The 24,118-nt window shown below is 39.8% G+C and overlaps 1 protein-coding gene across 4 annotated transcripts in view; it reads right to left on the reverse strand.

Moving 5' to 3' along the window:
• Positions 1 to 24,118, reverse strand: part of LOC143035727 (uncharacterized) — a 394,938-nt gene that overhangs the window by 16,370 nt on the left and 354,450 nt on the right. For all 4 annotated transcript variants that reach the window (XM_076202627.1, XM_076202626.1, XM_076202624.1 and 1 more), the window contains 5 exons: positions 23,891 to 24,076; positions 21,505 to 21,821; positions 20,252 to 20,443; positions 5,617 to 7,010; positions 1,699 to 2,020 (listed from right to left, as the gene is read on the reverse strand). In XM_076202627.1, coding sequence (XP_076058742.1) covers positions 1,699 to 2,020; positions 5,617 to 7,010; positions 20,252 to 20,443; positions 21,505 to 21,821; positions 23,891 to 24,076 — 2,411 coding nt within the window. The remainder of the gene's footprint in view (positions 1 to 1,698; positions 2,021 to 5,616; positions 7,011 to 20,251; positions 20,444 to 21,504; positions 21,822 to 23,890; positions 24,077 to 24,118) is intronic.

Raw genomic sequence — 24,118 nt, forward strand, 5'->3', positions numbered from 1 at the left:
GACCAATTAGAGAGTACTGAAATGGACTGTGACTCCCTGAAGAGAGATCTGAACAGGGTTTGGGAATGGAGTCCAAAGTAGGGAGTGGAATTTGGAAAATATAAAAAAAGAATATCAGGACAATATAAAGGAAAAGGAAGTAAAAAATAGTGGGATCTGAAAAAGACCTGGGAGTAATCATCACAGAGGATATGTCCCCTTACAAACATATAAACAAAATTGTTGTGAAACCTATAACTTGCTAAGATCAATAAAAGTGGTTTTTACTTACTTGGATAAAGAAAATACTAGTCACAATAAGGCCAAAATTGGAGTATGCAGCAACACTATAGTCACCTAGTACTAAAAAGAATATAAGGAAAATTGAGAGAATCCAGAGCAACTATGAAGATGGCCCCGACACTATCTAAACTGTCATATAAAGACAGATTGTCAAAAATAGAATTACCGACTCGGGAACAAAGAAGAGAAAGGTGACCTGTTGACTGTCTACAAAATTATGAGAGGTATAGAAGTCCTTGATAGAGAAGACTTATTAAATTGGGATAAGAGAAACACATAAGGACATGGAAGGAAGCTCAAAAGGGACAGTTATAGAAGAGACCTGAAAAAGAACAGCTTTCCCCACAGAGTGGTGGATATATGGAACATACTAGATAAAACAATCGTGTGTGCAAAAACAATACAAGAATTTAAGATCAAATTAGATATGGCAAGATACAGAGACGGGACACCACGAGTGTAGCTCCCCTTCCCGTATGATACAACTAGGTAAATACACATCATCTCTGAGCTTCTCCAGATGAAACCCAGGTGTTCACATCTCAGGATTCTTTTGGGTTTGATACACAGTCCATAAATCTATTATCAGTCCCAAAGAATTCAGCACTCAGAGAGAACTGTTTATGTTCCTGGTTGCAGAATCTTGGGTGTCAATACATACTTCATAGCTAGATCTGTTGGTCCTAGTATGTGCATTGAAGTTGTCCAAAACAATAAATTTGTCTCAACAACAATGAAGTGATTCCATCTTGGGTGCTCATTCATGGATTTTAATTATTATTTTTTTTTTTATGTATAAGAACATGTCATGATTTGAGCATATGGGCAGACTGAGTGAAGTCTAACAAAAAGAGTGTGGAAGAATGAGATGTAAGGAGTGAACTTTAGGGGATGACCAAGAATAGAATGGATGGATGGGGTCAAGGGGGCCTTGAGTACAAAAGAGATGTTTTTTAAACAGGGGATAGGATAAGAGATGGGTGTCGGGCCATGCTGTGGAGGTGCTCTGTATTGCTGTACTGCTTCTGACCCAAACAGTGGGTGGGGGAGGAACGACCCTTCATCCACAAGGTGCTAAGATAAAATTGACAACAAATGGGTTTAGATGGTTGTGGGATGGGTATAGGGTGGATGTAAGCTTTACCTGGGCCAACACCTCTTATAATTGGGATTGGGCCTTTTGGCATATGCATGCAAGTGTAAAGACTGTGGGAGGGATCAGTGATTTTCCAATTTGTGCTCTGCATACATGGCAATTCTCATAGAATTTAAAGAAATGCAAGAATTTCCCTTGGCTGAATAAAACCACCTAGTAATAGAAAAAAGAAATGGGTAAGTAATGAATAGCAGTGACAGAATTGATTGGGACTGATTTAATGACAAAAATAAGGAAAAGGGGGCATTTAATCTACAAACCTTTCTGGCGGTGCAAAGAATGTTGTGGCTGAAGCCCTAGGTGACGCAGAAACCGTGTCTTGTGCGGGAAGTCGGGGTTTGAATTGGGGTTCTCAGGGCCAAGTGTAGGACTGGGCCTTTGAAGACCAAGGCCAGGAGCAAGGAAGGGCACGAGAGGAGCTGCGACAACTTCCTGCGGAGGTCGGTCTGGGGGTATGGGCGTAGGTGCGGGACTTGGTGCCAGGGCAGTTAATACATTGGCACGCCGTTCCCAGCAGTCCAGCATGGCAGCGTCAGCCTTGGCGTGTGTTGTCAGCCCCACCACATCCAAAAACTGCAGCTTCTGCAAATAAGATCTCATCAACTCATATAGTAGTGGCCCCATATGGACTGTATCAGCAGAGCATCTCTTTCACAGTCACTGACCTCCCACCCAACCCTATCCATCCTCCCTCTTTTCTCTCCATCTCTTGCTCTCTCTCTCTCTCTCTCACACACATACACACTAGAAAACCATAGGAGGGATACAAGGTAAACTACTGAAATGGATGGAGGATTTCTTGCATGGAAGAAAAATGAGAGTAGTGCTCAGAGATAAGAGTTCTACTTAGGAAGAGGTGATTAGTGGAGTTCCACAGGGATAATTATTGGCTCCAATAATGTTTGCTATTTATGTGAATGACATGGATGAGGGTGTGGAATGTTACATGAGCTTCTTTGCAGATGAAACAAAACTGTTGAAGAAAGTGAGTACTGAAACAGATTGTCAGTCACTGCAGAGAGCTCTGAACAGGGTTTGGGAATGGAGCCAGAAGTGGGAAGTGAACTTCAACATTAAGAAATGTAGCATAACAGAATTTGGAAAAAGTTAAAAAAGGATAACAGGACAATACAAAATTGGTGAAAAGGAAGTAAAGAAAGTGGAATCTAAAAAAGACTTGGGAGTAATTATCACAAAGGACATGTCCCCTGATAAAATGATATACAAAATTGTCAGGGAAACTTACAACTTGCTAAGATCAATAAAGGTGGCCACACTTACTTGGATGAAGAAATGGTAAAGAAAATACTAGTCACTCTGATGAGGGCAAAATTGGAATATGCAGTGACACTATTGTCACCCAGTACTAAAAAAAATATAAAGAAAATTGAGAGAATCCAGAGAGCAACTAAGAACATGTCTTCAACACTTTCAAAACTGTCATATGAAGAGAGATTGTCAAAACTAGAATTACCGACTCTGGAACAAAGAAGAGAAAGAGGTGACTTGTTGACTATCTACAGAATCATGAGAGGTATGGAAGTCCTTGATAGAGAAGACTTACTAAATTGGGATAAGAGAAATATAAGAGGACATGGAAGAAAACTAAAAAAGGACAGCTATATAAGAGACCTGAAAAAGAACAGCTTTTCCTAGAGTGGTAGATGTATGGAACAAATTAGTCAAAACAATAGTGTGTGCAAAAATCATACATGAATTTAAGAGCAATTTAGACAGTGTGAGGTACAGAGATGGGACACCATGAGCGTAGCTCCCTTTCCTGTATGATACAACTACTGCAGGTAAATACACACACACACACATAAACATGCAACACAACACATATTGGAAAGAGTGACCATATACTAACAGAGTTTGAATTAAAAGAACAGAACAGTGTAGATAGGAATGATAAACATAGAAAAGGAAAATTTATGTACAGCAAAATGGATTTTGTAAAACTAAGAAAAATTTTCCAAAACACAAGTTGGGATAAATTCCCTAAAGAGGAAACAAAGATGAAAGACAAATGGAATATATTCAAAGAAAAGTACAAAGAAGAAATTAATAAATATGTACCAAAAAAGAAACAAAAAGAGATTTATATAAAATGTTGGTTTAACAAAAGGTGTAGTGAGGCTAGAGCCAGGAGAGACAAGGGCTGGAAAAAATGGAAAAAAGATAGAAAAATATCCAAATGGCAAACATATATAAAACTTAGGAACAAATATGTAAATATATGCAGGAAAGAAAAAGAGAAAATGAAATGGATATCATAGACAAATGTAAGGATCAACCTAAGCTCTTTTACAGATATATAAATGACAAACCAAAGGATAAGCATGAAATAGTGAAACTGTGTGAAGGACATAAAGAATACACAGATGACACAGAGATGGCAGAAGTTATGATCAGACATATCAGGTCTGTTTTTACAATTGAGAGTTCACAATCTTGGGAAGATGGACAACAAGAAAGATCACCCATGATGAAAGAAATAAAGATAACACAAAAAGAAATAAGAGACCAAATAAAAAGCCTAGATGTCAGAAAATTGCATGGACCAGATGGAATTGCAAATTGGATATTGAAAGAGTGTACAGATGAACTGACAGATAAACTATACAAGAGGGAAAGGTACCGCAAGATTGGAAAGATGCTACATTTTTTAATGTTGAAGTTCATATATAAAGGAGGAAATAGGGTAGATCATACAAACTTCAGACTGGTATCCCTCACAAACACAGTAGTAAAAATATGTGAAAAGGTCATCAGGAACAAATGGACCAAACACTTGGAAGATAACAAAATAATAAACCCCAAACAATTTGGCTTTAGAAGTGGAAGATCATGCACCACAAACCTAATCTGCTTTTACTCGAGATTAATTGAGATAATACAAGAAAGAGATGGATGGGCAGATTGCGCCTTCTTGGATTTGCAGAAAGCATTTGACAAAGTACCACACAAAAAATTAATAAGTAAAATTGAAAAAATAGGAGGAATTCAAGGCAAACTGTTGGAATGGGTGAAGGATTTCTTAACTGGGAGAAAAATGAGAGTGGTACTTAGAGACAAAAATTCAAAATGGGAAGATGTGAAAAGTGGCGTCCCACAAGGCTCTGTTTTGGCTCCTTTAATGTTTGCCATATACATAAATGATATGGATGAGGGAGTAAATTGTTACATGAACTTTTTTGCTGATGATGCCAAATTACTCAAGAGAGTAAGACCAGAAGAAGATTGCAGATCGCTGCAAGATGACCAGGATAAAATATGGGAATGGAGTCGGAGATATGAGATGAACTCCAACATTAAAAAATGTAGCATAATGGAATTTGAATAAAGTAGAAATAGATTTTTGGGACAATATAAAATTGGAAACAAAGAAGTCAAAAAAGTAAATTCAGAGAGGGACCTAGGAGTAATCATCTCAAGTGACTTGACACCTGACAAACATGTAAATATATTATTTGGAGAGAGCAATGACAAAGATGGCACCAACACTCTCCAAACTGACATATGAACAAAGATTGGACAAACTCAAACTACCAACCCTGGAACAAAGAAGAGAAAGAGGAGATCTACTGACCATTTACAGAATTATGAAAGGGATGGAAGTCCTTGATATAGATGATTTACTAAAGTGGGATAAAAGAAAAACAAGAGGACATGAAAAGAAATTTAAGAAGGATAGTTATAGAAGAGATCTGAAAAAGAATAACTTTCCACACAGAGTGGTTGATCTCTGGAATAAATTGGATGAGGCAAGAGTGAGTGCAAAAACTATACAAGAATTTAAGAACAAACTTGATGCTGAAAGATACGAAGATGGGTCACTACAAGCATAGCTCCCTTTCCATAAAATACAACTAGGTGAATACAGCTAGGTATATATACACACTAAATTGGAACTCATTAATACAAGGGGACATGAAAAGAAACTCAAAAAGGATAGTTATAGAAAAGACCTGAAAAAAAGAAATACAGTTTTCCACACAGAGTGGTGGATATCTGGAACAAACTGGATAAAACAATATTGTGTGAAAAAACTATACACAAATTTAAGAGCAAACTACATATTGAGATACAAAGACGGGACACTGCGATCATGTCTCGCCTTCCCGTAAGATACAACTAGGTAAATACACACACACACCAGGCCCGATGGAACTTACTTCTTCAGATGCTTCCAAAGGCGCCGGAGGTCCCTTTGTCAGGAGCATGGAGTGCGAATGTAACTCAGTGGCCGCCTGCGCCTCTTCCAGAAGCACCTCTTCCGCCTCCTCTGCTTCCATTCCTGATTCCTTGAGCGCTTTCAGCCGTTTCTCTTCAATGTCCAACTTGCTAACAGGCTCTGGTGGAGGGGGAAGCGGAGGTGGGGGCGGAGGCGGAGGGGGTGGCGTGGGCGGTCTAGTGACCATGGCTGCGACTGGGGGGGCGTGGGACTGAGTGATGATGGCCGTGGGTGTTGCATGAGGTGGCGTGGCTACTGCTGGCCCTGTGGGGGCGTAGTGCGGAGACGGGAGGAGGGCTGGGACGTGTGACGAGGGTCTGAGGTGGGAGTGGGGCGGCTGGGGTTGTGGCTGTGGCTGTGGCTGGGGCTGTGGCTGGGGCTGTGGTTGTGACTGGGGTTGGGGCTGGGGCTGGGGCTGGGGCTGAGACTGGGGTTGGAACTCCAGTCGGGTCGTCGTCGTCGGCGTCTCGGACGTGTCCATGGCGGGCAGCTGCTGCCATATCGTCGGGGTGGAGGTTTCCTGCGAGGACACCAACGGCAACGATAGGCCCTTAGTTGTGGCGAGAGATGCAAGACTAGTGGTGGGGAGGGGCAGGGTGGAAGTGTCCATGTGCAAGCGTTGTTGCGGGACTAAGGGTAGGGGCAAGGGCAGGGACAGAGAGAGGGAGGGGGCTGGTGTCAGGAGGCGGGGGGCTTCACACGGCTTGCTCTCAAAGGGCCTTACGATAGCCGGCGGCCGCGGCTTGGCGGGACTCTTGTCTTTCTCCTTGCCAGGGAACTCAAACTTGGCATGGTGATGAAGGAGGTCCTCTCTCCGGAGAGGAGATGGGGCAGCAGCAGCTGCAGCGGCGGCGGCAGGGGACGACGCCGCGGTTACTGTTCCTACTGCAACCGAAGAGGTGCAGGTGGGTGGGGTGGCAGCGGCCGAAGACGACGCCGCCGCCGCTACCGCCGCCGCCGCCGCCACCACGAATGCAGGGTGGTGCTGCTGAAGGGCGGCGTCCTTACCGTGTGCGATGTGCGGAGTGAACTGGTCGCTAATTGGCTTGAAAGAATTTGATCTTAAATCCCCTTTGGTCACAGGCGTTTGTTGTTGTTGCTGCTGCTGCTGTTGTTGTTGTTGTTGCTGTTGCTGCTGCTGTTGTTGCTGCTGCTGTTGATGTTGCTGCTGCTGCTGTTGTTGCTGCTGATGTTGCTGCTGCTGTTGTTCTTGCTGTTGTTGTTGCTGCCCCGCCAAGTCCGAGACGCGTAAGCCAAGGGTGTGGTAGTGGTTGTGGTTGTGGTTATGGTTGTTATTTTTCACTCGAAGCTTCTCACTGTTGGGCCACGCTACCACTAAAGGAGTTAGGAAACATGATCTCGAATCAGTAAAACATTCCTAGGGAGAGGAGGTGGCATAAAAACAAAAACAGCACAAAAAGAGTATGAAATATTCAACCTATGCCAACATGCAAATTGTCAACCAGTGCAACTGCATCTCTTAGCTTTTTGTTTAAAAGAATACTTTAGCAAAAAAAAAAAAAAAAAAAAAAAGACAAACAGACAAATTGGGAGGCAAACTCTAGGCCCCGTACAGGCACTCCAAACCTCTCCTTCCCTCCCTCGCATCTCTTAGGAGAGGGGAGGAGAAGGGAGGGGAAGGAAGGGAAGGGGAAGAGAGGGGAAACAGGAGAGGAGTAAAGGGGTGGGGAGAAGAGAGGTGAGGAGAGGAAAGGGAAGGGGAGAGGAAGAAAGGGAATGGGATGGGAGGGAAGGAGAGGGGAGGGGAGGGGAGGGGAGGGGAGGGAAGGGAAGGAAAGGAATAGGAAGAGGAAGGCTCTGTAATGAAGAAGGCGGCGGGTCAGTGAGGCGGGTGGGGGGCTCAACCTCATGCAGTCAGTCGTGTCAGCAACCTTTGACAATGATGATGCCTTAAACATACTTTGTTCTGATGAATGCCAGGCAAGGACTATTCATCTAAGGAGGCAATTAGACTTGGTGTGTGTGTTTCTCTGGGTTGGGGGTGGGGTGGAGGTTGGGTGATTAAACAAAAGAGGATCTCAATCGATGGTGACCCTATCTATTTCTGAGTCACCAAGCCTAGCATCCCATGCCCTCCCTTCCCCATCCTCTTCCATTGAGTAAAACTGCTTGGCATTAAGCAAAAACTGGTCGTTCTTAAAGATGTCACTACAACAGACAAGGTGTAATGAGACTGGTGGTGAGGGAAGAAGCAGAGGCACTATCTTGCCTGTACTGTATGTGTGGTGTTGATCAAACTAGGTTTCCCGAAGAATGTGGGAAGAATATGGTTTGCATGTGTATTCAGAGTAGTCGTCATGAGAAAAGGGCTCGGATGAGAAGAATAATGCTGTCTCACCCTGGAAAAAGATATTAAAAAAAGTGTCATATAGACAGAATAATAGGAGAGCACCGTTTGCACCTGTATAGGCTATGTGTACATAAGGATGTATGTGAGCCTTTATGTCTGTATATGTGTGCTTGCATGTACCTATGTATCTGTGCATGTCTCTGAGTCTGTGGGTGCATTTACCTAATTGTATTTGCTTAATTGTAGTATACAGGAAAGGAGCTAATTGGGTTCTGTCTCCTATTTTCTAATTTTCTAACATACCTAGACTCAAATTCATGTACATTTCCAACTTAATCTATATCTTTGATTTCCAATTATCATATTCAGATCTGAACTCATGTTTTGTGTGAACTTGGGCTATATCACCTTCTAAACTATTCCACATATTTATACATCTATATGGAAAACTATATTTCTTCACATCCTTTTGACATGTGGTCTTTCTAAATTTACTTCCATGACCTTTTAAAGCTCTCTCATCTTTAATCAGGAGATCTGTTCTATCAATGCAACCTATCCATCTATTCCTTTTAGTGACCTGAACACTGTAATATTGTCACCTCTTTCTCTTTGATCTTTCAAAGTTGGTAGACCTAGTGCTTTTAGTCTTTCCTTATATGGTTTATCTGCCATACTGGGGACCAGTTTGGTTGCTGCCCTTTGTATTCTCTCAGTCTTACTTATATCCTTCACTCTGTGTGGGGACTATACTACTGACACATATTCTAGTCTTTGACATATCAGGGTTTTGATGAGGCTTTTCATCATCTCTTCATTCATTTAATGGAATGCCACTTTAATCTTCTGTAGTAGTCCTCTTGATATGTCTGTCAGGTGACAGGTTGTCCTTTATCAACACTCTCAAGTCTTTCTCTCTTTTGCTTTTGTAATGTGTTTGCTTCCCAGGGAATAGTTAAAGAAAGGCCTTTTGCTGCTATTGTCCATTTCCAGTACTTTGCATTTTTTGGTACTGAATGGTTTAACCCTTGGCATCATTGACTAGTGCTCTTGTATTCCCTATTTCTTCTTGTGCTGCACCCCTTCTTATTTAGCTGTTCTTTAAAGTCTTTGTTAATTTCCACATTCCAATGATTATCTCATTTGTTGTGTTCTGTGATTTGAGCTTCAACCCTTTTGGCTATGCTACCCTTGCATAGATCTACTTAAGGCCCTGTCCACACTGTGCCCCATGATCGTGGCAATGTTAATGTCACTGTTGAAAATCAATGTTTTCAACATCACCTGTGCACTACTGATTTGTTTTGAACTGACTTGACTTGATGGGGATGCAGATATTGTCAGTGTCACCTCAACCTTTGTCAAGGGAGGGTTGCATGCATCACACTCTCTGTTATGGCCACTTTTGCTAGCCCCAGAGTGGATGAGAAGCCACACTCAATATTTTAATTACTGAAGCAGCATCCCTGCATATGAAATATTAAGAACAAGGAATACAAAATGAGGAATATAAAAGAGTGTGAGTCTTGGTGACAAGAAGAAATAGTTGTCACATATTCTGAATTGACATTAAAAATGAGAATTTTTAGATTAAGGGAGGTTGTGCTATTTTTCACTGCAGCTTCTGCCAAAAAACACACTAAATATTAAAAATTCACTACTGACATTACTATTAATTTGATTAAATTATTCATGGGGTTCAAAATACCCAGAATTGTAGGAACTATCCAACAATAAAAATAAGAATTGCATCTGTGAGACTGGCATTCTATCCTCATGCCAACTCAATGTGGACAATTAGCTCAGCAGTCAACACCGCCACATACTACATGCAAATCTGCATGAGGCGCAGTGTAGACCTGGATTAATTGATTCACCTTTCCATTATTGTACTATGCTTTATAATCACTACCCATAACCATCTGTACAATTTCCTTAGCTTTGTGCAGTTTTTGCTTTTCTCCTTTTGGTTAGGAACAACAAAACACGCGTAAAATACAAAAAATAAAAAACATTTACAGAGGTATTTGAACTTGTAACTCGCATGAAAAAAAAAAAAAAAATCTACAATGCGATGTGCATACGGTACCCACGTATCCTGTTGCTGAGAAAACGCAAAGCGTACCATCTCGGTGACGAAGTGCGTTGTAAGACGGGCTGTGATTGGTGCAATGTAGAGATATGACGAATCACAGCTTTCTATTTTGTAATCTGGCCTGTGATTGGTGCTTTGACCCGCAGCATCTTCCCTTGTCTCTCGCGACCATTTCGCTTCAAGCTTTCTCGCAGAGTGGTTAATTACTACTTTACGCTGTGCTGTGTGTGATTTTTTTTTCTTTGCGTTGAACTTTGCGTTTTCATCCCCTGCAATGGCTCCCAAGCGTGCTGCTTCTTCCAAGGCTGGTACTGAGCCTAAACGCAAACGAAGAATGATGACGATCGCTGAGAAGGTGAAACTTCTGGATATGTTGAAGGGAGAACTTTCGCTGCCGTAGCCCGCCATTTTAGCGTGAACGAATCCACCGTTCGCTACATCAAGAAGGACGAGGCTAACATTAGGAAGACGGCTGCCATCACCTTTAATAAGTCGGCGAAGAGAGTGGTTACGGCTCGTAATAAAACTATCATCCGTATGGAAGCGATCATTGCTGCGATCATTGGAGGTGACGGCTTTGCAGACATGACCACGGGAGACATCGACGAGTTATTAGACTGCCACTCCCAGCCGCTAACCGACGCAGACCTCGAAGACTTGACGAAGTCGGCCAGCGAAGAAGAAGAAACGCAGCAAGAAACGGAAGAAGTTGTCGACCAAACTGGCTTGACTTTGGAACGGCTGGCCAAGCTCTGCAACCTGGCTAAAGAATTGAAAGAGGGGTCACAGGAATGGGACGACGATATGGTTCGTTCTGTGCAATTTTGCAACAAGGTCGACGAAGTCATGAATCCCTACAAGATGCTCTTTGAACTGAAAAAAGAAGCATCGGCAGCAACTTCCTATCACTATGTTTTTGCAGCCTCGCAATAGAGAGCCAGTTCCTGCTGCTACTACTACGGTTGCACCTTCGGAAGAAGTGGAAAAGGTGTCCCAGGAAAAGGGCACCGCTGTCTGAAGAGACTAAAATACAATTATCGGCTGCACAGTGGAAGTCATCATCAGCTTCATCATCATTTCTACTGCGCAGCAAATTCATCACCATCATCATTCAAATTTTACTTCAACTTCTTTCGTGTTGAGTACAGTAACAATCTTTATATATATACATTTTTAATTATAAGTGTTATTGCTTAACAGTTGTCCTTGTTATTGACAGAGTACTGTAATAGGTGGATTGTTAACAGTACAGGAAGGTTTTTAAAGGTCTAAATACACGTTAAATAAATACTGTAAATATGGTGTTCCTACTTAGCGGAAATTCAGTTATCGCGGCCGGTCTCGGAACCAATCTACCGCGATAAACGAGGGATCACTGTGTGTATGTGTATATATATATATATATATATATATATATATATATATATATATATATATATATATAATTGTGTATTTACCTAGTTGTATTTACCTAGTTGTATTTTACGGGAAGGGGAGCTATGCTCGTGGGGTCCCGTCTTCATATCTCATTTTATCTAAACTATTTTTAAATTCATGTATTGTTTTTGCACACACCACTTTCTCATCTAACTTGTTCCAACTGTCTATTACTCTGTGAGGAAAGCTGTTCTTTTTAAAATCTCTTCTATAGCTGTCTTTTTTTATTTTCTTTCCGTGTCCTCTTGTATTTCTGTCATCCCATTTTATCAGATTCTCTCTATCAGTAATTTCTATGCCTTTCATGATTCTGTAAATAGCTATCAAATCTCCTCTCTCTCTTCTTTGCTCTAGTGTCTGTAGTTTAAGTTTTTGTAGTCTCTCTTCATATGATAGTTTTGAGAGTGTTGGTGCCAGTTTTGTAATTGCTCTTTGTATTCTTTCAAGTTTTTTTATACATTTTTTTGTACTTGGTGACCATATCGTTGCTGCATATTCCAATCTTGGTCTTATCAGGGTGATTAGGATTTTCCTCACCATTTCTTCATCCAGGTATGTAAATGCCACTTTGATTGTTCTTATTAAATTATAAGTTTCTCCAAAAATCTTATTTATATGTTTCTCAGGTGACATATTATTCATAACAATGACTCCCAGGTCCTTCTCATTTTCTACTTTTTTTATTCCTTCTTCTCCCAAATTATATGATCCTGTTATTCTGTTTTTGCTTTTTCCAAATTCCATTATACTACACTTTTTTGTATTGAACTCCATCTCCCACTTCCTACTCCATTCTTGTACTTTATTTAGATCTCTCTGTAGTGATTCACAATCTTCTTCAGTTTTCACTCTTTTCAGTAATTTTGCATCATCTGCAAAGAAGCTCATATAGCTTTCAATTCCTTCATCCATATCATTAATATATATAGCAAACATTATTGGGGCCAGAACTGTTCCCTGCGGGACACCGCTTATTACTTCATTCCATTTTGAGTGCTGATCTCTTATCACTACTCTCATTTTTCTTTCTTGCAAAAAGTCTTCCATCCAATTTAGCAATTTACCTTGTATTCCTCCTTCATATTCTAATTTCTTAAGCAACTTCTTATGTGGTACTTTGTCAAAAGCTTTTTTTAGGTCTAGAAATGCACAATCAGCCCATCCATCTCTTTCTTGTATTATATCTATTAGCCTTGAATAGAAACATATTAAATTGGTGACGCATGATCGTCCTTGTCTGAATCCAAATTGCCTTGGATTTAGTACGTTGTTTTTTTCCAAGTATTTTACCCATCTACTTTTGATAATTCTTTCACATATTTTTGCTATTGTACTTGTTAGAGAGACTGGTCTATAGTTGGTAGGTTCTTCTTTATTTCCTCCTTTATATATAGGTACTATATTTGCTTTTTTCCAATCTTCTGGAACTTTTCCTTCTTTTAAGGAACTGCTTATTATGCTATGTATTTTGTCTGCCAGTTCATTCCTGCATTCTTTCAGAATCCAGTTTGCTATTTCATCTGGCCCATGCGCTTTTCTGACATCAAAATTACCCAAGTGTGTCAATATTTCATTCTTTGTTACTTCTATTTCTTCCATAGGGGGGACTTTTTCCTTCCACTCAATCTCTTCAGGTTGTATATTTTCCCTTGTAAACACTGATTTAAAATGTTTGTTCATAATTTCTGCCATTTCCATTTCCTCAGTGTATTCAACTCCTCCTTGTCTTAATTTCTCTAAGTCTTGTTTGTTTTTCAGTTTATTGTTTACAAATCTGTAGAATAGTTTTGGTTGATCTTTACACTTTTCTATAACATCTTTTTCATATTTTCTTTTTTCCTCTCTGCACTTTTGTACATATTCATTTCTATAACCAGTATATATTTTCCATTTTTCAGGTCTTCTGTCTTTTTTCCATCTGTTCCAGGCTTTGTCTCTTTTGTCCTTTAACTCCCTACAACTTTTGTTGTACCAGCATTTTACATATTCTTTTTCTTGTTTTTGTCTTGGGACATACTTTTCCACTCCTTTTTTGTAAATTTTTGTCAAAATATTCCATTTCTCTTCCACTGTTGTTTCTTCTTTGTATATTTCTTCCCAGTTTTCTTGTTGGAAGAATTCTCTTATTTTATCAAAGTTTGTTTTTTCATACATCATTCTTCCTTTTCTATATTGTTCATTTCTTTTCATATATTTTTCTTCATTAAGTTCCAGTTCAATCAATATGTGGTCACTTTTACCTATTGGTGTTTTATATTCAATCTTGTCCACTATTCTAGGTTCAGATGTAATTATTAAGTCTAGCCTCGATGGTTCTTCTTCATTTCTATACCTAGTGTTCTCTTGTATCCATTGTGTCATTGAATGGTCAGTAATCATCTCAAGTAGAGCATTTCCCCATGAGTCATCACCACTCTTTACTGTCATTTCTTCCCAGCAGATTTCTTTGCAATTAAAGTCGCCCATCATAACTATTCTTCCTCCGTCTTCCATTATTTTAGTTAATGCTATCTTTGTGTCCTCTAACATACTTTTATGTTCACTCTCCTCCCATGAGGCTGTTTTCGGAGGCACATAATTGATCACAAATTTTCTGCTCTTCTTATCTCGGTCTTCCACTTCTATCATAATCATCTCTACTGTATTCTTTCCATATATGACACCTTTCACGTTTATATCCTTCTTAGTCAGGAACATAACTCCACCCCCTTGTTTTTTCTCTCTGTTTCTAATCCAATAATTGTATGTATCATGTCCTACACTGTTGGGTGGTAGTGGGCCTTTTAATTTTGTTTCTACAATTCCCATTATGTCCGGTTCTTTTTCTTTCAAATAATCATTCAGTTCATTCAATCCTGTTATCAATCCATCTATATTTGTGTAAGACACTCTTAGTTTTCTGCCACTTCCATTGTATTCTCTGTTTCCCTTATGTTTTTCTTTAGTATGTCGAACTGCTTTATTTTCATGTTCACTACTCTCCAATAGAATCTCTCTTTCTCTGACTCCGTTCTTTCCTCGTTTTTTGCCTTAGCTTCAATTCTTTTCTGCTTTTCTGCCTCTCTTTCCTCCTTATTAATTTCTCTTTTTATCCATACCTTTTTATATTGATCATTTGTTGCTAGTTTCCCTGTCTTGGATAGAATTTTCTCTGCTGTTGTTTGTGACCTGAATTTAATCTTAATTGGTCTGGTCTTATCTGTACTATATTTTCCGAGTCTGAATTTTTCCTCAATTTCCTTTATAATTTCTGGTTCATCTTCCTGGACTAATTTTAATAAACTGCTTACTCTTTCATTTTCCTCCTTGATTCTTGCGGTTCTATCTGGGTTATGTTTCTCTTCCATTCCTAATATAATTATACATTTCTTTTTGTCAGCTAATTCTCTTACTATATTCTCCTTCTGTCTCATCACTTTAATAACTGAGTCTTCATTATGTTCTTTCAATTGCTGTTTGACTATGTCAGTGAATGAAACCTTATTCCCTTCTTGAGTTATTCTCCAATTTTTAGCTTCTGTAGCTATTTTCTCTCTGTTTTCATTACTATTCTTCTTCAATTTCTCATTCTCCTCCTTTACATTTCCTAACTGTCTTTTTAGGTCCTCTATTTCTTCAGTTAAGTTTCTGTTAGCCTTCTCTAGTTGTTCCAACCTTTCAATTCTTTGGAAAATGGAGTCTACGTTACCTAACTTACGCTCCAAGTCCTCGATCACCTTATCAACTCTCTCCTCTAGTCTTATCAGTCGGGGGGGGGGGGTTGTGTCCCCCCCACCCTCTTTAAATCCCTGGAACATATTCTCGTCACTTTCTTCTGTATTGCTCCTCTCTATACTTCTAATCTTTACATTTTTATTAGACATGTCATCCTCACTCAGTCGTTTGTTTACCTTCCGCTTGTCTGGCTGGGCCAAGTCTACTCCCTCCTCATTTCCTTCCATTTCCCTCAGTAATCCCTCCCCTTTTCCTCTTTCCCTACTTTCCCACTACTCCACGAGCAATTTCCCCCCCACCCTGCAAAAACACTAGGCACTTCTCTTTGCGTTGGGATCCACAGACTTCAGTTTTCTTCAGAACGTCATCCAAGCCGTCCATTCGCTGAAGTGTGTGTGTGTGTGTGTATTTACCTAGTTGTATTTACCTAGTTGTATTTTACGGGAAGGGGAGCTATGCTCGTGGGGTCCCGTCTTCATATCTCATTTTATCTAAACTATTTTTAAATTCATGTATTGATTTTGCACACACCACTTTCTCATCTAACTTGTTCCAACTGTCTATTGCTCTGTGAGGAAAGCTGTTCTTTTTAAAATCTCTTCTATAGCTGTCTTTTTTTATTTTCTTTCCGTGTCCTCTTGTATTTCTGTCATCCCATTTTATCAGATTCTCTCTATCAGTAATTTCTATGCCTTTCATGATTCTGTAAATAGCTATCAAATCTCCTCTCTCTCTTCTTTGCTCTAGTGTCTGTAGTTTAAGTTTTTGTAGTCTCTCTTCATATGATAGTTTTGAGAGTGTTGGTGCCAGTTTTGTAATTGCTCTTTGTATTCTTTCAAGTTTTTTTATACATTTTTTTGTACTTGGTGACCATATCGTCGCTGCATATTCCAATCTTGGTCTTATCAGGGTGATTAGGATTTTCCTCACCATTTCTTCATCCAGGTATGTAAATGCTACTTTGATTGTTCTTATTAAATTATAAGTTTCTCCAAAAATCTTATTTATATGTTTCTCAGGTGACATATTATTCATAACAATGACTCCCAGGTCCTTCTCATTTTCTACTTTTTTTATTCCTTCTTCTCCCAAATTATATGATCCTGTTATTCTGTTTTTGCTTTTTCCAAATTCCATTATACTACACTTTTTTGTATTGAACTCCATCTCCCACTTCCTACTCCATTCTTGTACTTTATTTAGATCTCTCTGTAGTGATTCACAATCTTCTTCAGTTTTCACTCTTTTCAGTAATTTTGCATCATCTGCAAAGAAGCTCATATAGCTTTCAATTCCTTCATCCATATCATTAATATATATAGCAAACATTATTGGGGCCAGAACTGTTCCCTGCGGGACACCGCTTATTACTTCATTCCATTTTGAGTGCTGATCTCTTATCACTACTCTCATTTTTCTTTCTTGCAAAAAGTCTTCCATCCAATTTAGCAATTTACCTTGTATTCCTCCTTCATATTCTAATTTCTTAAGCAGCTTCTTATGTGGTACTTTGTCAAAAGCTTTTTTTAGGTCTAGAAATGCACAATCAGCCCATCCATCTCTTTCTTGTATTATATCTATTAGCCTTGAATAGAAACATATTAAATTGGTGACGCATGATCGTCCTTGTCTGAATCCAAATTGCCTTGGATTTAGTACGTTGTTTTTTTCCAAGTATTTTACCCATCTACTTTTGATAATTCTTTCACATATTTTTGCTATTGTACTTGTTAGAGAGACTGGTCTATAGTTGGTAGGTTCTTCTTTATTTCCTCCTTTATATATAGGTACTATATTTGCTTTTTTCCAATCTTCTGGAACTTTTCCTTCTTTTAAGGAACTGCTTATTATGCTATGTATTTTGTCTGCCAGTTCATTCCTGCATTCTTTCAGAATCCAGTTTGCTATTTCATCTGGCCCATGCGATTTTCTGACATCAAAATTACCCAAGTGTGTCAATATTTCATTCTTTGTTACTTCTATTTCTTCCATAGGGGGGACTTTTTCCTTCCACTCAATCTCTTCAGGTTGTATATTTTCCCTTGTAAACACTGATTTAAAATGTTTGTTCATAATTTCTGCCATTTCCATTTCCTCAGTGTATTCAACTCCTCCTTGTCTTAATTTCTCTAAGTCTTGTTTGTTTTTCAGTTTATTGTTTACAAATCTGTAGAATAGTTTTGGTTGATCTTTACACTTTTCTATAACATCTTTTTCATATTTTCTTTTTTCCTCTCTGCACTTTTGTACATATTCATTTCTATAACCAGTATATATTTTCCATTTTTCAGGTCTTCTGTCTTTTTTCCATCTGTTCCAGGCTTTGTCTCTTTTGTCCTTTAACTCCCTACAACTTTTGTTGTACCAGCATTTTACATATTCTTTTTCTTGTTTTTGTCTTGGGACATACTTTTCCACTCCTTTTTTGTAAATTTTTGTCAAAATATTCCATTTCTCTTCCACTGTTGTTTCTTCTTTGTATATTTCTTCCCAGTTTTCTTGTTGGAAGAATTCTCTTATTTTATCAAAGTTTGTTTTTTCATACATCATTCTTCCTTTTCTATATTGTTCATTTCTTTTCATATATTTTTCTTCATTAAGTTCCAGTTCAATCAATATGTGGTCACTTTTACCTATTGGTGTTTTATATTCAATCTTGTCCACTATTCTAGGTTCAGATGTAATTATTAAGTCTAGCCTCGATGGTTCTTCTTCATTTCTATACCTAGTGTTCTCTTGTATCCATTGTGTCATTGAATGGTCAGTAATCATCTCAAGTAGAGCATTTCCCCATGAGTCATCACCACTCTTTACTGTCATTTCTTCCCAGCAGATTTCTTTGCAATTAAAGTCGCCCATCATAACTATTCTTCCTCCGTCTTCCATTATTTTAGTTAATGCTATCTTTGTGTCCTCTAACATACTTTTATGTTCACTCTCCTCCCATGAGGCTGTTTTCGGAGGCACATAATTGATCACAAATTTTCTGCTCTTCTTATCTCGGTCTTCCACTTCTATCATAATCATCTCTACTGTATTCTTTCCATATATGACACCTTTCACGTTTATATCCTTCTTAGTCAGGAACATAACTCCACCCCCTTGTTTTTTCTCTCTGTTTCTAATCCAATAATTGTATGTATCATGTCCTACACTGTTGGGTGGTAGTGGGCCTTTTAATTTTGTTTCTACAATTCCCATTATGTCCGGTTCTTTTTCTTTCAAATAATCATTCAGTTCATTCAATCCTGTTATCAATCCATCTATATTTGTGTAAGACACTCTTAGTTTTCTGCCACTTCCATTGTATTCTCTGTTTCCCTTATGTTTTTCTTTAGTATGTCGAACTGCTTTATTTTCATGTTCACTACTCTCCAATAGAATCTCTCTTTCTCTGACTCCGTTCTTTCCTCGTTTTTTGCCTTAGCTTCAATTCTTTTCTGCTTTTCTGCCTCTCTTTCCTCCTTATTCATTTCTCTTTTTATCCATACCTTTTTATATTGATCATTTGTTGCTAGTTTCCCTGTCTTGGATAGAATTTTCTCTGCTGTTGTTTGTGACCTGAATTTAATCTTAATTGGTCTGGTCTTATCTGTACTATATTTTCCGAGTCTGAATTTTTCCTCAATTTCCTTTATAATTTCTGGTTCATCTTCCTGGACTAATTTTAGTAAACTGCTTACTCTTTCATTTTCCTCCTTGATTCTTGCAGTTCTATCTGGGTTATGTTTCTCTTCCATTCCTAATATAATTATACATTTCTTTTTGTCAGCTAATTCTCTTACTATATTCTCCTTCTGTCTCATCACTTTAATAACTGAGTCTTCATTATGTTCTTTCAATTGCTGTTTGACTATGTCAGTGAATGAAACCTTATTCCCTTCTTGAGTTATTCTCCAATTTTTAGCTTCTGTAGCTATTTTCTCTCTGTTTTCATTACTATTCTTCTTCAATTTCTCATTCTCCTCCTTTACATTTCCTAACTGTCTTTTTAGGTCCTCTATTTCTTCAGTTAAGTTTCTGTTAGCCTTCTCTAGTTGTTCCAACCTTTCAATTCTTTTAAAAATGGAGTCTACGTTACCTAACTTACGCTCCAAGTCCTCGATCACCTTATCAACTCTCTCCTCTAGTCTTATCAGTCGGGGGGGGGGGGGGGTTGTGTCCCCCCCACCCTCTTTAAATCCCTGGAACATATTCTCGTCACTTTCTTCTGTATTGCTCCTCTCTATACTTCTAATCTTTACATTTTTATTAGACATTTGATCCTCGCTAAGTCTTTTGTTTACCTTCCGCTTGTCTGGCTGGTCAAAGTCTACTCCCTCCTCATTTCCTTCCATTTCCCTCAGTAATCCCTCCCCTTTTCCTCTTTCCCTACTTTCCCACTACTCCACGAGCAATTTCCCCCCCACCCTGCAAAAACACTAGGCACTTCTCTTTGCGTTGGGATCCACAGACTTCAGTTTTCTTCAGAACGTCATCCAAGCCGTCCATTCGCTGAAGTGTGTGTGTGTGTGTGTGCGTGTGTATGTGTGTGTGTGCGTGCGTGCGTGTGTGTGTGTGTGTAGTAATGAGGCTGTGCTTAGGTTGTGGAAATGTAATGGTATGATAGAAGTATGGTGATACCAAATTATCATGACATGTGTGGCATTATGCAGGTTAGTGACGTGCAAGTGGCCTACCCGGCTGTAACAGCACACGCCGAGTGAATACAATTATTAGCCAAACAAGCAAAGGGTCACTCTGAGGGCTGGAGATACGTTTCAAAACAAGGGGCTGGTGGGATGTTGAGGTGTGTATGGTGTGGATATTTTCAATTGAGAAAATATTGTGCTGATGTACTACACGGCCGAGAGCACAGGCAAGAAGGATGGCGAGGTAGAGGATGAGGATGAAGGGTGAGAGTTATGGGCGAGTGGCTATGGGAAAAATGGTGAGGACCCATCGGCGGCTGTAGTGTTCATCATTGCTGTCGTCAATACTGTGCTGTACAGTTCCTTCATGTCTAGAAACTGTACGTACCTACTGGTGGAGGACCTTTTCTTGCACTGCAGCTTGTGTTCGTACTGTTGGTAACGCTGCTGATGCTACTGGCATTACTGACACTGCTTACACTGCCGCTGCCAGGTGTATTATTAATGGAGCTGTGAACGGTGGTGTTGATTGGGCTCCGGTCTCGGCTCCCTGCACTTGATTCTTGACTTCGTCCTCGGTCTGGGAGAGAAAGAAAGAGAAAAGGAGGGGGGCAGGTGATACTGATGTTATGTGGGGAACAAGTGAGGGTTGGTTAATGATAAAAGTACTGAGTAATTACTGTCATTAAAGACTGGAAGGGCAATATGAAGCACCAGTGTTACTTACTATTACTGCACTGAAAGAAAATTTGACAATACTTCTCTTACAATATACTATAATAAAGCAGTAGCCTCTGTCTGTTTGTTTGTTCACAAACTCCTTCTAGGGCTTTGGAGATAGACCCCCATAACCATATATATTCTGATACCCTATCACTCCAGGTACTTGGATAACTATATTTCATTTAAAAAAAAATATTATTGTGGCTAGGATTAAGGGTTAAAGGGGTATAGTGGGGTAACACGCCACTACTTTAGTGTCCTCTTAGCACGATTGGCATTTTGTGACAAAAATTATTATGATTAAACAAACCATTATATGTGTTCATAAATATTATTTATATTTGTGAAATTAATGTTGCCACAAACTATGATAGCCTTTGTAAGGAGAAAGTATGTAAATGTAAAATGATTGTATAATTTTACCAAATGTTTAAATATTGGTTATTTTTATTTTACTTTCTCGCGGGCGATAATATACTCAAAATCAAAGATAATAAAAAGTTAGTTCAATTCTTCTCTTACGGCCGAATATATTTTATTTCCAAAGGGCGTCTCCCTCCTCAAATTGATTTTTTTTCTTCCTTAACATTTTATGTATGTTACCTTTTCCAGTGAGTTATATTGATATGTGTAACTTTTCTCCACAAATTCTATCAAAATTGAAATTATCATCATTTGCCCGCAGCAACGCGCGGGTAATTTGGCTAGTATTCTATATTTCTTTTGCGAGTACTCACTATTAAATAATTTGTAATAATATGAGGACCTTCTTTGAGTTTCAATGTGATAAGGCTACAAACAAATTTGGCTTCGTGAATCAGTGGCCTTGGGAGATCTGATGAAAGCGCACGGAATCGTCTCCATACCTTCCTGGCCAAATTGACATACGTGGAAGAAACTGTCTGAGGAGGTACTCACTGTTGAGGCCGTCCTTGTGGCGTTCCCCCTCGAGTGCCTCCTTTTCCTTCTCCTTCTGCTGTTGCCGGTGTCGATCCCGTTCTCTCTCCCGATCTCGCTCTCGTTCTCTTTCTCGGTCTCGCTCCCTTTCACGCTCCCGATCTCGCTCTCGCTCTCGCTCCCGGTCTCGCTCCCGGTCTCGCTCCCGCTCTCTCTCGCGCTCCTTCTCTTTGTCTCTCTCCCGTTCTCGTTCCCGTTCGCGTTCCCTCTCCAGCTCCCTCTCTCGGCGAAGTTCCAGCTCGTATTCCCGCTGCCGGTGCTCCTCCTCCAGCTTCAATCTGCAATCGCAAAGGAACCACAAGTTAACAAACGTGAAAGAAATTCCTGATGGAGGCAGCATATAAAAATCACATTGTAATGGAAAGCTGAAATAGTGCTTCTTCTTTTGGATTACTTGGTGTTCACTGTGTCGTCAGCAATGCAGCAGCACTTCCTGACAGAAGCTCCAAGTTCGTCAAGCTCGTTGTCATGATCTGTTGCTGGCAGTAGGGACTTTATCCCCTTCCTAACACCTACACACACACACACACCTACGAACCACTGACTGGAACGGACGTCTAAAACAAGCTCTGGAGAATAGCGATTTTTCGGTAAGTTGGAGGAAACGAACGCCTAGTTTGGTATTTGTATTGGAAGGGAAATACTTAGTGGTACCCGAAATGAGTTAATAAAGTGAAATTGGTGAAAGACAAAGAAACAAAAATGGAGAATGGTCAAGGCAGACAGAAATATGGCAAGGCAACTAAAAGAAGACTAGATGTGAGCAAGGCTGAATTGCCGTTAGGTGTCATCCCCAAGAAAAGTTGTAGTATTGAGACGCCACAAAGGAATCAAAGGTATGAAGAAGAAATTTATTTTGTTTTTTTCCAGCTTTGGAAGAGATAGTAGAAGACTGAGTAAAATTATAGATTTAGAAAGGGAGATGGCATAGGAAATACAATACAATGATTCAAAAGAAAAAAATTCTTGAATCATGGAAATGCACCTTCTCTGACCATTGGCACCTGCTCTATTATATCCAGGTCCACCAGGCAGACAGGAAGTTGCTCATCACAAGAGCAATGAGAGGACCTGACTGTCAGACTTACCATCGTCTGGCGAGAAGCAAATCCACCTGGAAAACTGTCCTCAACATGACAACCATCAAATTCAGGTGCCTTCCAAGCTTTCGTCTCTTTCAATACTACTTGTACTTCCTTTAGTATCGCCTTACCGTTCTCATCTCTCATCGCGGCACTTTCAAAGTTAAAAAACTTCGCGTTGGCTGTATGGTTGTCATAAAAGTTAAAGTAATATCTTACTAGCTAGTTATATAAACTGTACCACGCTACATCATATGTGACCTTTCGACTAGTAGGGTCCCATATGACCGATCTATGGGTAATGATGTGACCTTACACGCACACACACACACCCAACTCCCCGCCACCGAGAGCTGGAGTAACGACTCGCAGTGCAGCGATACTGAAATTATTTGAGGGCTGGGCGGGATTCGAACCCGGACCGCCTTAGTGACAGCCGGGAATTCTACCAACTGCGCCACGAGTGGGTGCGTGCGTGCGTGCGTGCGTGTGTGTGTGTGTGTGTGTATTTACCTAGTTGTATTTTACGGGAAGGGGAGCTACGCTCGTGGTGTCCCGTCTTCAAATCTCATTTTATCTAAACTATTTTTAAATTCATGTATTGTTTTTGCACACACCACTTTCTCATCTAACTTGTTCCAACTGTCTATTACTCTGTGAGGAAAGCTGTTCTTTTTCAGATCTCTTCTATAGTTGTCTTTCTTGATTTTCTTTCCGTGTCCTCTTGTATTTCTATCATCCCATTTTATCAGATTCTGTGTGTGTGTGTGTGTGTGTGTGTGTGTGTGTACCTAGTTGTATTTACCTAGTTGTATTTTACGGGAAGGGGAGCTATGCTCGTGGGGTCCCGTCTTCATATCTCATTTTATCTAAACTATTTTTAAATTCATGTATTGTTTTTGCACACACCACTTTCTCATCTAACTTGTTCCAACTGTCTATTACTCTGTGAGGAAAGCTGTTCTTTTTCAGATCTCTTCTATAGTTGTCTTTCTTGATTTTCTTTCCGTGTCCTCTTGTATTTCTATCATCCCATTTTATCAGATTCTGTGTGTGTGTGTGTGTGTGTGTGTGTGTGTGTGTGTGTGTGTGTGTGTGTGTGTGTGTGTGTGTGTGTGTGTGTGTGTGTGTGTGTGTGTATGTGTGTGTGTATGTGTGTGTGTGTGTGTATGCGCGCGCGAGCTGAAATCTACGAATGACTACTGCTACAACAAAAGCGTCTAATTAGAAGGAAATACAGCAAACCTGTGAATAAAGGATCTTACCTTTCATGAAGGAGTGCGGAGGAGGGATGAAGTGCCGCGAGGGAGGCGGGGAGTAGTTCGGGCGGGTACCGACCTGACACGTAGGGGGATCCCGGATAAAGGCTGGCCAAGCCTCCCATGCTCGCGTAAGGCCCCAAGGGCGGTCGAAGTAGCCCATAGCGTTCCAGGTACAGCTGTTCTTCTAGTCTGGAAGAGGAGAGGGAGATGAGCACGAAATCGGGTCAGTCC

Source organism: Oratosquilla oratoria, chromosome 19 (assembly GCF_046742065.1).
Source record: "Oratosquilla oratoria isolate Oo_2021 chromosome 19, ASM4674206v1, whole genome shotgun sequence".
In the NCBI taxonomy this organism is placed as follows: Eukaryota; Metazoa; Arthropoda; class Malacostraca; order Stomatopoda; family Squillidae; genus Oratosquilla; species Oratosquilla oratoria.